The 14,147-nt window shown below is 44.5% G+C and overlaps 1 protein-coding gene across 2 annotated transcripts in view; it reads left to right on the top strand.

Moving 5' to 3' along the window:
- The window catches only part of PUSL1 (pseudouridine synthase like 1), a 433,096-nt gene that overhangs the window by 296,487 nt on the left and 122,462 nt on the right, over positions 1 to 14,147 (top strand). For both annotated transcript variants that reach the window (XM_069241083.1, XM_069241082.1), the window contains exon 5: positions 3,995 to 4,168. In XM_069241083.1, the coding sequence (XP_069097184.1) occupies positions 3,995 to 4,168 (174 nt within the window). The remainder of the gene's footprint in view (positions 1 to 3,994; positions 4,169 to 14,147) is intronic.

Raw genomic sequence — 14,147 nt, 5'->3', positions numbered from 1 at the left:
TACCAGTTCAGGGTTCTTCCTTTTGGTCTGAAGTCAGTCCCCCGAATAGTCACAAAGTCTTTAGCACCAGTAGTGGCTTTCTTAAGGAGTTCCCATACTTAGATGATTGGCTAGTCAAGGCTCATGCAACTCGAGCAACACAAAAGTCAACAACTGCCTGCACAACTCTGTTCAGCGAGCTGGGTCTCACTCTGAATTGGAAAACGTCAGTCTTTCAACAATCAAGAAGCATAACCTTCTTGGAAGCAACCTTAGATACTACACTCAACGAAGCGTGCTCCACATCAGAGAGACTACTAAGGCTAATATCATTAGCAAAGTTGATTCAAAGAAAAGAGTTTCTTTCATGCACCTCTACAAGTCACTATTGGGGATGATGGTCATCATGCATTCCTCTAGTTCCATTCTTCCGGCTATGAATGCGACTCCTCCAGGCCTCCAGGAAGAACTAGACATCTAATGGGTACAGGCGACAGGTTCTTTTGACAACATCATCGAGGTCTCCCCAGCCATAATCAAGGCCCTATATTGGTGGATGCTACAGACACACCTACCAGTCAGTCTTTCATTTCTCTATTCTATTCTATTCTCTCTATTGGTCAACATTACTGATGCTTCCTTGGAAGGATGGGGAGGATACCTACTAGCTCTAAGGTCAGCGGCAAGTAGCAAAAGGCTCACTGATGTTATCACATCAATCTACTCAAGCTCAAGACAGTACACCTGGCCTTACAGGCTTCCCTTCTGAGGATAAGGAACTCCTTGGTTCTGATACGTACCGACAATACAACCACAATACACTATATAAACAAACAAGGGGGTACAAGTTCACTTCTCCTCTCACTTGAGTCACAAGACCTCTGGAATTGGTCCATCTGACACGGAGTGCATCTATTAGCAGGGACATCCCAGGGAAGCAAAACAAAATAGCGGACACTCTCAGCAGACTAAAGACACCTTGCCACTAGTGGGAACTGGCAACCCTCAATTAAAATTTCTCGCAGTGGGGCAAACAGAATCTCAACCTCTTTGGAAACCCCCAGAACAGCAAATGCTGATTCTGTGCAAGCTGTCATCAACATCCGGGATCATGGTGGAATGCATTTTCGATTGCATGGTCCAAAATCTTTGCTTATGCCTTTCCCCCATTCCCCTCATTCAAAATGTTCCCGCAAAGATGTAGACCGAACCTTGCAGGATAATCCCGATAGCTCCAACGTTGTTACGGCCCACCTGCTACTTTGAGGGAAACCTCACACCCAGTTGGGAACAACACCTTTTCTCCTGACATTGAACAAGTGTCAAGTGTTGCACCCAGATCTCGAGTCTCTTCACTTATCAGCTTGGCTCATGAACATAATAAATTCACCCAGCTAAATATTTCTCCTGATTGTAGAGACCTACTTGCCAGGGCCCTACCGGACAGTAAAAACAAAACCTATCATCATAAATTGAAGATATTTTGTATATAGTGCCAGATACATCCTTTGTCTTTGTCACCTGAAGAGATCCTTCCGTACCTATTCATTTGGCACGCTCAGGAGTTGCTCATTCACCCATCAGAGTTCACTTGTCAGCGATATCCTGGTTCAGGCAATCGGCCACATCACCATGCTTATGGGCTGCCAGAATTGTCAAGAAGAAGGGTTTGTTTAGAGTTTTCCCACCAGTCAGCCCTCCTCCATCTTGGCAACTGAACATGGTGCTTTCACAGCTCATTAGGCACACATTTGAACCCACTCACAGAGCGGATTTAAAATACCTCTCCTGGAGGTTGCTCTCCTTGTGGCCCTGACTTCTGCCAGATGGGTCAGCAAGATTCAAGCCCTAACTATTCAGGAACCCTTCCTGAAATTCAGGGATGATAGTGTAATCCTTCGTACACACCTAGAGTTTATTCCTAAAGTCCCTTAGGACTTTCACCTCAATGAACCGGTAATCCTGAAGACCTTCTTACTGGACCCTTCAACACCAGCCAAAAAGGCTCTTTATTCTTTGGACATCAAGAGGTGTGCCTCAAGTTTTATCTAAACAAAACCAAAGGCTTTCCTAAGACTAACCAGTTATTTGTGGCTTACAGCGCACCATGGAAAGGGGATCCCCTTTCCAAACATAGCATTGCTAGGTGCATATCTAGTGCAATTCACTTCTGGCAACAGGCAGCAGGAAAACCGTTGCAGACATCAATACATGCTCACCATACAAGAACTATGTCAACCTCAACATCACTGCTGGTATGCCACTTCAGGACATTTGCAGAGCACCTATGTGCAAGAATAGGCACACCTTTATGCAACACTACTGCCAGGACTCGACACCTCGAGGTGATGTAGCAATAGGTCAAGTGGTGCTAAGACATCTTTTCCAATAATGGTGAGCTATCTCCTTCCCACTGTCCTCTTGCTAGTTCTGCACACTGTTTACATTTTCTGTTTTTTGTTTTACACATTAGGATTTTTGCATGTGTTTAACCATATGTCTTCTTATATGCACACAGCTGTGTTTCCGTGAATAATATGTTTAAGTTTATATCTGTTTGTTTATATCTCTATAGAACTGTATGTTTGCAAGTTAGGTTACAGTGTGGTGCCTCACTAATGCAACATACTCTGATTCAAGCATGAGAATCTATGAAAGTTCCAATACTGAAATAAGAAAATAAGGGGGTCATTCTGACCCTGGCGGTAATTACCGCCATGACGGAGGTCGGCGGTAGCACCGCCAACAGGCTGGCGGTGCACCGCTGGGCATTCTGACCGCGGCGGTTCAGCCGCGGCCAGAAACGGAAAGTCGGCGGTGTACCGCCGACTTCCCGCTGCCCTTGAGAATCCTCCATGGCGGCGGAGCGCGCTCCGCCGCCTTGGGGATTCGGACACCCCCTACCGCCATCCGGTTCCTGGCGGTTCTCCCGCCAGGAACAGGATGGCGGTAGGGGGTGCCGCGGGGCCCCTGGGGCCCCTGCAGTGCCCATGCCAATGGCATGGGCACTGCAGGGGCCCCCGTAAGAGGGCCCCACGAAGAATTTCAGTGTCTGCTTTGCAGACACTGAAATTCGCGACGGGTGCAACTGCACCCGTCGCACCTTCCCACTCCGCCGGCTCCATTCTGAGCCGGCGTCCTCGTGGGAAGGGTGTTTCCCGCTGGGCTGGCGGGCGGACTTTCGGCGGTCGCCCGCCGGCCGAGTGGGAAAGCCAGAATGACCGCCGCGGTCTTTTGACCGCGGAGCGGTCTTTCGGCGGGAACCGCTTGGCGGGCGGCGACCGCCGTCCGCCACGGTCAGAATCACCCCCTAAGTTGCTTACCTGTAACTGTAGTTCTCCAGTATTTGAATATTTCATAGATTCACATGCAACCCACTCTCCTCCACTGGGAAGCTCACCTCTCTCGCTTTATAAGTGGTTCTCCTGCACTTGTGTTTTGGAAAATCTGAGGGACTGGAGATTCTCACAAGGCAAAGCAGCCTGACTGGCTGAAACCTAAGTTTGGTCTCTTTTTTAAATTGACTGTGATATGTTAAAAAATTTAAGAGCTTAGGGCCTTCATAATCTATGTTTAACATTGTATTACTATTATAAGATACTGGGGACTCCCATCTTGATGATGGGGATTTAAGAATGTGAATCTAAGAAAGATTCCAATACTGGAGAACTAGAGCTACAGGTAACTAACTTATTTTCTTCACCAGCCCTGCCGTAAGTTCAGTGTTTGTGTTCTATTTTACAACAAAATCTCTGCGCTTTGTCATTGGCACTTCACAACATGCCTGGAAACATACTGAGAATTATTTACCAGTGACATACAGGATCTTCGCCTATCCAACAGGCAACAGCTTCAAATCCCTGCAGGACAAACATGGCCTGTTAACTTGTCAAAGTTGATAAAAAGAGCCCCTAAGGATTGGGCATTAACAGGACATGTTGATGTGAGCTTCAAGAAAACATTCAGTTTGTGATGCAACTCATTTGACTTATTTTTTCTTCTACCGCTGCTGCAGGTGCCTTGATGTGTCAGCCATGCAGGAAGCTGCACAGTTCCTGCTGGGAACCCATGATTTCAGCGCTTTCCGCTCTCCAAGTTCAGACAATGTCCTTGTATCCCCTGTCAAGACGCTAGAGCAGGCTGACATAGCACCGGCCCCTGGGCTCATGACACACCACCTCGTGCACAGGTAAGAGCATGTAGAGCCGTTAACCAGCACAATTAATCTGTGATTGTGCAAAATGAAAAAAATCAAACCACTTCCAGCCAATATTCGTTAGCCTCCATTAACTTTTCATTACTTTATGATTGTCTTAGCGATATGTCTTGTTTTCTCCTTCCATACTTGACATTGTCTCTATCATCCGTGCCTTTGCGGTGGGCAGGTCCAGGCCACTGTATCTGTGTCCAGACTGATGGTTTAAAAAACAAAGTCAGATTGGGGCTGATTCGCAAAGCCCTCTTTAAAGATTTATAAATTTACTTCTGTCCTTTTTGCCCCTACTTGGAACAGATTCATGACTTTTAGGGCTTTTCAGGCATCCCCCACAGTAGTCTCGGAAATATATGCAGTCGAAGGAGTTTGTGAGGCATCAGCCTGTAAAATGGCGAAAGAGGCACTGTGATAGTGCATATGGTATACTGTGTCTGGCAGACTTTCAGCTGTTGTGTGAGAAGTCAACTTTAAGAGCAGTCAGGCATCCACCCTTTCACCTATTCACACACCCATCCTACTGCTTATCCAACCAATCCTCCAACCACTCCACCATCCATGCACTCACTCATTTGGCCCCTCGTTCATCCATCCACATACTCATTTGCCTGTTCACCCATCCCTCTTCATACGCTCACTCATGCATTCATCTATCTGTTCTGTTACTCGTGTACCCATTCAATAATAAATGCACCATTTCATCAACTCGCCCGTTGGGTCATCCTCTCGTTTATCACTTACCCATCACTTCACACACACTTTCTCTCATCCATCAGAAGAGAAGCTATTTTATTTCTGACGGAAGCTGGGTCCGTTGGCTCAGTCAGTGTTCGAAGTGCAATAAAAAAAGTATGGTAATTGTGATGCTGTGCGCAAAGGTGGCAGGGTCAAAGGCGTGACTAAAAAAATATTCTGTTGCATTTTTGGGCCTTTCACCTAACTACATATAAAGTAAGGCATACCTTAAATGAAAAATAAACGCAAGTTAAGGTAATCGGGGGGAGTTGTACTATAGTACATTATGAAAGCTCTATTAGTTATTCCAATTCAAAGGTCTGTGTTCGTAACCATGGAGCCACAGAATTAAATACTGGTTGATGGAGTGGAGAATAATGACTTGTGTATGTTTAGTACTATGAGGACCCAGTCTGTGAAGAAAAGCACTGTGAATATGTAAATCATTATTTTAAAATTACATTACACATAGTATAAAATAGGCTGCTACAAAATGGTCAAAAAGTTTTAAGATAAAGTGCTTCCAAAATATAGATTTTAGTAATACCTAAACTGTGCATAGTTTGACTGTTTTGATAACTGTCCATTAAAAGCACATACTTGACAGCTCAGCTAGTAACTCCCTTGCAATACCTCTCAATAAGAATAAATCTGTGTCACCAGGAAACTTCAAGTGATTCCATCAATTAAAGCCAATACGGCTTCCAGGCACCCTTTATATTTTTAGATTAAACGGTTGTACACATTTACATTTCTTTCAGGTAAGCGGGCACCTAGCAAAAAGATGTGTTTAGCTGTCTGCCTCTCTCTCGGTTTCACAGAGTAGGAGACTCCCTACCTTACATTTCAGCAGTGCTTTATTTATGCTTGTTGTTTCACTTATTTTTTAGGGCCGGGGCTTATTCTTCTGCCTCAAGCATTTGCTGCGAGCAAAAAACACATATGGGAAAGACGGATGAAGGGAAAAACGAAAAAGTGTCACAAAGAGAGAAAGTAGAAAGCTGCAAGAGTGAGCTGAAGGGGCAGGGAGTGGCTTTATATGGATTGAAGATGCCCGAGATGGCTTCAGGATTACGCTTCCTTAGTGTTCCAAGTTCACACATTTAATTGCAGCAGCCGCGTGTTTGAGGAGGGCTTTGAGCACCGGCACCTTTTTATTTACAAATTAAGCACTGCATTTCAGATGAAACATTTCAACTTTCAGAATTAACCAACCCAAGAAGGTTCTCTTTTCACAAAAAGTAGAACTGTTTTTCTTGAATTAGAAAAATATTGGCACACCATGCCCCTCAGATCCTGCCTACTTCGACCCCTAATGTGTGTTCTGTTCATCATGGCTGACTGGAACTGTGGATGGATCTGGACTAGTTGGGATAGGGCTGTGGGTCTACAGTATAGTATGAGGGGACTACATTGTGTGATCTAGGAGGCAAGCATTTCTTAGAGAAGTAATAGAAGTGGAGCCTCTTTGCATCTTTCAAACAGGTACTTAAGGGCAAGTGGTAGGGGCTGAGCAGGAAATAGTCCAACACAAAAGGCCAATGAGAGAAGATTTGCAAGAAGTACACTGATCAGGTTAGAGATACGACTCGGCTCCTTACTAAACCATATGGCAATGGAGAGATTTCAGAACAGCAGGGCCCACTAGTCATGAGCAAAGTCAGACACCTGGAGAGGAGGGAAGTTTCTAGACTACAGGCCAAAGTGGGAGCCTCTGAAAGCCCAGAGGTGCTGGATCACAGTTAAAAGTGTGTAGACTTACTGGGAAATGAAGAGATTCTAGAGTAGGATGAAAAAGCCAGTGAGGCTGGGGCAGTTGGAAGAAAATAAATATGTGGGGAAATTGAGAGGGGCCGGGTCATCTTGGAACTTTTCAACTGAAGGGTGGCCAGGGCCAGAGTTAGGCAAATGTAGACCTACAGGCAAGTGGGGAGATTACTTGAAATGATGGGGTCTCTGAGAGAATGGTGGTCAGGTCAGGGAAGAGTCAAGCCATGTTGGCTGAGTTAAGTTATGTTTGTTATTTATTTTATATGATGTTTCAGAAGAGGGTCGCTGTGAAAGGCTCTGCACCAACCTCCCAGGGCCTGTCTCCTTCCAGGAGGTGAGTATTCCTGTAAGAGGGATTAGACCAGGAAGTCACCTGAAGGGAATTTCAGCTCTCTAGTTACTTAGTAATAGTTTGGATTTGATACCATTCCAGTGAAAATTAAACAAAATTAGAGAGACTGTTTACATAAAAACTACCAACTAAGGACCTGATTATGAGCACGGTAAATAACACATATTATGAGTTATTGGGGAATAACAGCTAATTTTGGTGTTTAACACACAAAAATCGGCATGATTTTAAAAATACTGTATGCTTTTCCCATATTACATTTTCTACGGCTTTGACCTGCTGAAATGTAATGAAGGTTGAGTTATTTAACGCATCCGGTAATTATCGAAAGCGTTCAGTATCTTCAAACTTATTCTGACCAATGTGTCAACAGGTTTTTACACACGGTCGGAACACACTAGTGTAATCAGGTCCTGAAACCCGAATCTAAACAAGACCACAATCCCAGGTTCTAAGATGCAATCAGGATATTGGGCAGTGGCTGCTTAGCAATTTCTCAAACCCTCTGCCAAAAACTGCATCCAATAAAAATAAGCGTTGGGAATATCAATTGGGCTCACTTAGTATTGAGTCTGCTGCTGTGGAAAAAAAAACAAAAGAAAAGAATAATTGCTGTCTATATACAATGCATGGTGTATGGCGTAATGTATGATAATTCAGTGTACTTTTTGAGATGTGAAATGGTCTCCCGCCTAAGAAGAGGAAAGATGCACTAAACAGTCAACAATGAGATGAGAGAGAAATACTCTGGAGGAGCGAAAGGCCACTGTATTTATATTTTAAATATTTTTTAACATTAGGCCTCGCAGACAGTGGCGCTGTCAGGCCAGAAGCAACCAGAATTCATACCCTTGCTATCTGCTTGCATGACTAACATTGGGTTTGTGGTGAGTGAGTCTGTTCCAGGGAACGATTACACATCCACCCTTACAAATAAGCTGTTGTGGTCCCTTGACCTCTGCATAAGTGAGTTATACATTTGCAAAATGTGAAAATTTTCACCGATTTCTTGACTGTTAAAACCTGATGCAGTAACGGCTGGTGGGCGCTGCAACACCCTGGGGCGTGGATAATCCCCGCTGCACAAAGCCTTAAATCTCTGTGTTTTGCTTGATTGGATGACCCCGAAATAAATTGTTTTCTCCTTAACCCGGGCCTGCACGCTTGAGCTGCTCGTGAAATAACCTTCCCTCTGTACACGGTTCTGTGAGATTACTGAAGGCGCCATCCATGAAAAATGTCATATTTCTCGTCCTCCAGCCCACTCGTGAAAGCCCCCATCTGTCTGCAGCTCAGCCTCGCCATCCATCAGTTCTGCCTCGGAATCACAGACGATTCCGAAGCGGACGGACCGGGAGGAGCTGGTGGGATTCTCAGGTGGGAGGCCAATCAGATACCAATATGTGATGGTGGTTTGGAAATCATATGATTATTTCCTGGTAACCTATGTGAGCGAAGGAGTGGGTTACAGCATTTATAAAGCTTCTGTCAACCAATGGTTCTCTTCGAGGCTGCCTAGGCAAACACATCTTCAGCTTTTCTTGGCGCTTGGGCGTCATTACTGTGATTCCCTTCACAAGAGATTGATGTGACACAACTTCCAGGCAGATACCTCACTCTTATAAATAACCCATTAGTGTATAAAGCCACCATTGTAGGCCGTGCCCCCCCTCACCACTTCTTCTTGTTGGAGCAGGCCACAAAACGAATATCACCCTAGACTCTTCCGGTGCCTGTCCAAGCCGGACTTAAAACAGAATCGACACTGGTATGTCTCGCATCCCCAAAGGCCTAGGATGAGGAAGGCAGAATTGAAGTAATGATGCTTCCGGTACATAATGAGGGCAGTACACCAAAAACCATCTATTTCTCCATATTCCTTCAGAGCGGATTGAGACTACACACAAGAGAAAGCTTGTTGTGATATGTGTGCATGGTCCTGCCTCAAGTTAAGGAGTAATGTCACAGGTTTTGGTTATGCTGTGCTGCCAAGCTGAGGTTTAGGGGCTTGGTATGTCATTGAATCTTTTAAGGTAATGCTAGTTAAAGCGTTTGGAGGCTCCGTGTGGTGTCATAGGATATTTTCATGTCATGTCATGTCATGTCATGTTGGTATGTTGAGCTTTGGGGGCATGGCGTGATGTCAGAGAATCTGTTTATGTTATGTCAGTATGTTTGGGGCATTTGACAGACGACTCAGACCAGGACAAAGCAGGTTGTATGGTGTTTCTCGAAGTTAATAAAGATCTTTAATGAAGTATTATGTAGTACCCACTAAATTTTTGCTACAAGCTTTTCATAGATGCATGCGGGTCTGGGACACTGCCATTGGCTAAAAAAGGCAACATGCAGTAGCTGCTATACTATACAAGTGTATGCCCCATAAGCAATCAACCACACTTCACAGAGGACAAACCATTACACTCAAAATCAATACCCATCAATTCCCTAACCCTGTTGGGTAGTGAGACATACACGTCAGTTTGAAAGCCCAAGCTGCTGCCACCCAGATGCACACAGAATGGCACTTTGAGCTTCTGCTTGGGAAGGGACCATGGCCCAAGTCAAACACCTCGGAATACACCCTCGTAAATCACGTTTGACATGTATTAAGCCGTTGGAAATGGTCATTCGGATGTATCTTCTCCTTGTAGCAGGAGGATTAAACCACATCTAACTGAACAAACTTTAACAAAGTAAATTAAACACTTGTGGAACTCTGCAGATCTTTATAAGTCTGTAACTACCCCCTTCATGACATCTATTATATAAAGAAAGATGGCTTTGGGATCCAGGAAAAACATAGTGGAGAACATCTTTAATCCCTGTAGAAAGTTGGTTAAAACCTCAAACTAAAACCTAAGCCATGTTTAACACCAGCCTGACAAGTACCACCTCTAAGTAAGGAGTAGAGGCTATCAAAAACCCCAAGTCCCTTAAACCCTGGCTGATGTAATGTCCAGCAGGAATATAGCCTTAGATGGTTGATATTTTAATGACACAACAGAGAAAAGCCTGAATGACTGCGAATTAACAGCAGGATGAACTAAAGTGAGATCCATAAGTGAACACGCGCTTTAAAAATTGGAATGGGTAAAGCAAATCTCTGCAGCATGGAAGCAGAAGATGCCTACTTAAGCTTCAGCTTAACATATGCAACTCCAGTTAAAAATAAAAAAAAATGGATATGATTGCCAGCCACAAGTATGAAACTTCCAGCATTGGAAGTAGCACCAGTTGTGGTCATACGCTTTTAATGAAGGTGACCTGCAAGAAAACTGGATCGCCACTATTGGATCCTTGTTGAGCTCCCCAGCACTGTAACACCAGCCTCTCATTTTCTAGCCTCAGATCTTATGGTCGCTGTACCACATTGGTGACATCGTTATAGGACTATTCAACCATCAGAAACTCCCACTGCTCCAGGAGTACCATTTATCTTGGTCTACGAATCCAGAACTCCCATCTCCAGAAAGGGACTACAGGACCCCATTCTCACCGGATCTGAGCCTAGAACCTTGGTGTGAAATGAAAGGGGATCATGCGAATGAATCTAAGGCCAGGAGCATAGAATCCATTGCCGCTCAGGGCCCCACATCCTGAAAGTTGGTACAAAGAGAGGCAGCAGTGAACATCCCATGCCTGTGGATAGTTCTCTCAGGAGAATTCTGAATCTCAGACATATCGCACCAAAGTTCTCCTGGAAAAGACAGTGGTTATGTGAGGATGGGGAGGTCCTGCTTAGCCACATTTTCCACTGTCTTGACGTGGATGAATAAAAGTGTCAGGAGATGCGGTTTCTCCCAAGTCACCAAGCAGAAGACTACATTCCCTGGACTCTGAAGCAGACTCACTCCCCTGCCTGTTCACATGGTCTCTGTGGCTGTGTTGCAGGTGCAGACCAAAGCATTCCCTCACGTATCTCTGACAGAAACCGCTTGATGGGCAGATCAACTGATGAGAGTATGTTGCCACTGAAGTATCATGTACGGAAACTTTACCCAAAACATATAAAATGCCCATAGATTTTTGTGTTCAAGTCACCTGATGTGTGAGTGGCAAACTTGAATAGAACATCCATCTGTGTAGATTAGACCATATAGGACAGTCATAGATACCGTGAGTACCTACATGTGCATTGACGGAGAAGGGACGTGTTTTTGTGTCTATGTTGTTTTTCATAACACAGGTTATGGGTTAAGGAGGCTGTTGGAAGTAATCTCCAGAATCCAAATAAACATACGCACACACACATCCCGACACCTCAAGCTAGCCCAGTGAGAATGCGAATGCATTTGTAATGCATTAGGTCTCGCATTTGCAAAATCTAGAGGTGTTGATGTTGAAAACTGCATTTTGTTTTCTTTTGTTTTTTTTGTATGCAGTGGAATGCTAATATAGCGCTATTGAAAAAGCAAACACTCAGAGAATGCACTATTAAGTAAAGCATCTGAAATGTGAGCAAGAGCAACATGCTTACATTAACGTTTTTATACATGTAATATGCTGGCTGCCAAAAGCATGCAACTTTCACTGTTGTGATGCGCACAAAGCAGGGAAAGGGTGCAGTGTCATAAGCTGTTCATTGGTGTCCATTTAATTCAACCGCCATGAATTTAAATGAATGCGGGGTGTGCACGATGGAAAAAACAAGAGGTGGCGCCTTTAATGCAGCCGCCTAGATTAAAATGAATGCGCAGTGTAAATATCAAGAAGCGCGAGGCAGCGCCTTTAAGTTAGCCGCCTTGAATTAAAATGAATGTGTGATGTAAATACCAATAAGCGCCGCCATGTGGGGGTTGGGGGGACAAAAGAAACAAGAGGCAGCGCCTTTAATGCAGCCGCCATGAATTAAAATGAATGTGCAATGTTAATAGCAAGAAGCGCCGCCATTGAGGGGGAAGAGTTAAAGAAACAAGAGGCAGCGCCTTTAATGCAACCACCATGAATTGGACAGACAAATGGAAAAAGGAGTGTGCACACACTAAAGTTTATGGTCGATTGTGCAAGAATACATGTAACAGGGTCAGTCTACGAGGCGTAACGAAACAGCCTCAAGGCGGGACAATCGTAAAGCATTTACCAATGACATCAAGGGATTTTTGAAAGGCAAGCCCACGAACGAGTGAGAGTGATGGGTGTGGCTAAAGCCCACAGATAGATAACAAAACGTCAGAAAAGCAGTGCTTGAGCTGCTATGCTCAAACTAAGAAGTACTGGTAAAACTATTACGTTTATTGATGAGAGAATCACACCACCTCACAGCTAGTTTAGTCAGAACAGTTCCAACGTTTTAGATTTAGAACGTTGGTGACAGGAACCAAGAGATTCTAAATGAGAGAGTTAGAAGAATGTAGAAGGTGAAAGTCAAAAGGGGATGATGATGGGGCTGGCCTGAACAATATATCTAACAATAAATGCATACTGAAAGGCTAACATTCTAATGCAATATCAACAAATTAATGAGCTGCAAGGGAAAAATACAAATGAAGGCGTGTTGACACTGCATACAGTGAGTAGTTGTTACTTTTCATTGAGAGCCATGATCTTAATTTTTCAAAATTCTTTTAAGAGTTGCCTATTAAGTGAGGAGGCCGGAGGCAACATCGCCTGATCCTAAAACACCAATGTTATTTTGGGGAGTTAAATAAACAAAAATTGAAATCATTAAGAAGTGGCACAGCAGGAAGTGACATTACATGAAGGGAGGTAAAACGCCGCAGATTCATGGAAATGCGTTAAATTAATTAGATCTCAATATGAGATACACATTACCTCAAGCGATACCGATTGTATGTGTGCCTTTTAACTATGGACCGTATTTCTCGCCAACAGGAGAAAAAAGGGAAAACTTCACGTTAGCCAGTACACGCAGTACTGAATGCAGGTAATATTAAACAACACTGAGTCGAGGCAGTAAATGGCCAATAGTGCTCTCACTGTAGTAAGTACTATTAGCATCACTCAACAATCAGCTGTATTTGCCTCAGATTATAACCTAATTTGTCCTTGATACTATTGCGTAGCATTGACCTCTGGCAGTAACAAGTAGCATTGATCTCATAAACCATTGTCGGCGTTGGTACCAGGTAGTATCAGCAACACTGGCCCAGAGAGTAATTCTCAACATAGCTCCAGACTTTGTGAACAGCATAGGACCCATGCTGTAATGAAGTACATTGATCCTTTACACCTAAAGCAGCACAAGTGCAAGCTGGTCCGAGTGTCAACTGAGTTTCACCTCGAAGTATGTGCCTCTCATGGAGTATGCATATTCAGGTTCATTTTTTTATTCTTTAAAGATAAGTAATATACTGTCTCACAGCCTTGATACTCTTGGACAGGGAACCCACAATGGAGGACTTTCAAATCTCTGAAACAAGGAATAAGACATCACTGGAACAGTGAATAAGATGGCAAGCAGAAGGCCTCAGTTTTTCTGCAATATAGCCGCCTTTCTACCAGGGTAGCACCACCACGAAAACTCTGGTGGAAAGGTTACAGGTGACAGGAAATCTCTTCCCTGTCACTGGCAGACGACTCCCACTGCAAGCACAATCCCCCCCAAAACCCCCTTCCCTCACCCTCCCTCCAGGTAGATCGTCCACCCACCCCTCTCCAGGTGGATCGACTCCCTCCCCGCATACATGCACACGCACACAGACACCCACATGCACCCCGCATACACTCATTCACCAACACGGACATACATGCATTTACTCACATGCATCCATACTCGCATTCACCACAACACTCAGTCGCATTCACACATGCATACACACTTACATTCATACACGCATACAAACATTCTTGCACCCATGCAGACAACACCTACTTACACATGCACACACACCACCCCAAATCCCCCTCCCCTGTTGGACGATCGACTTACCTGGTCAGGGGAGGAGGTCGTCCGGCAGGAATGGGCGCTTCCACCTCTGGCAGCGCCCCAAAAGGAAGACACCGCCAGGCCATATTATTGCACATAATACGGCGGGCGGAGTCCCTCTGGTGGGGCGCGGCCAGTGGTGGAGCCGCCCCAGTGTCTCCGCCCGCAGCACAACTACTGCTGTATTTTTGCCTAAAATGTGGCGTAAA

This window comes from Pleurodeles waltl, chromosome 6, assembly GCF_031143425.1.
Source record: "Pleurodeles waltl isolate 20211129_DDA chromosome 6, aPleWal1.hap1.20221129, whole genome shotgun sequence".
NCBI classification, from domain to species: Eukaryota; Metazoa; Chordata; class Amphibia; order Caudata; family Salamandridae; genus Pleurodeles; species Pleurodeles waltl.
Note: the sequence above shows the minus strand (reverse complement) of the source record. Positions and strands in the feature narration are given on the sequence as shown.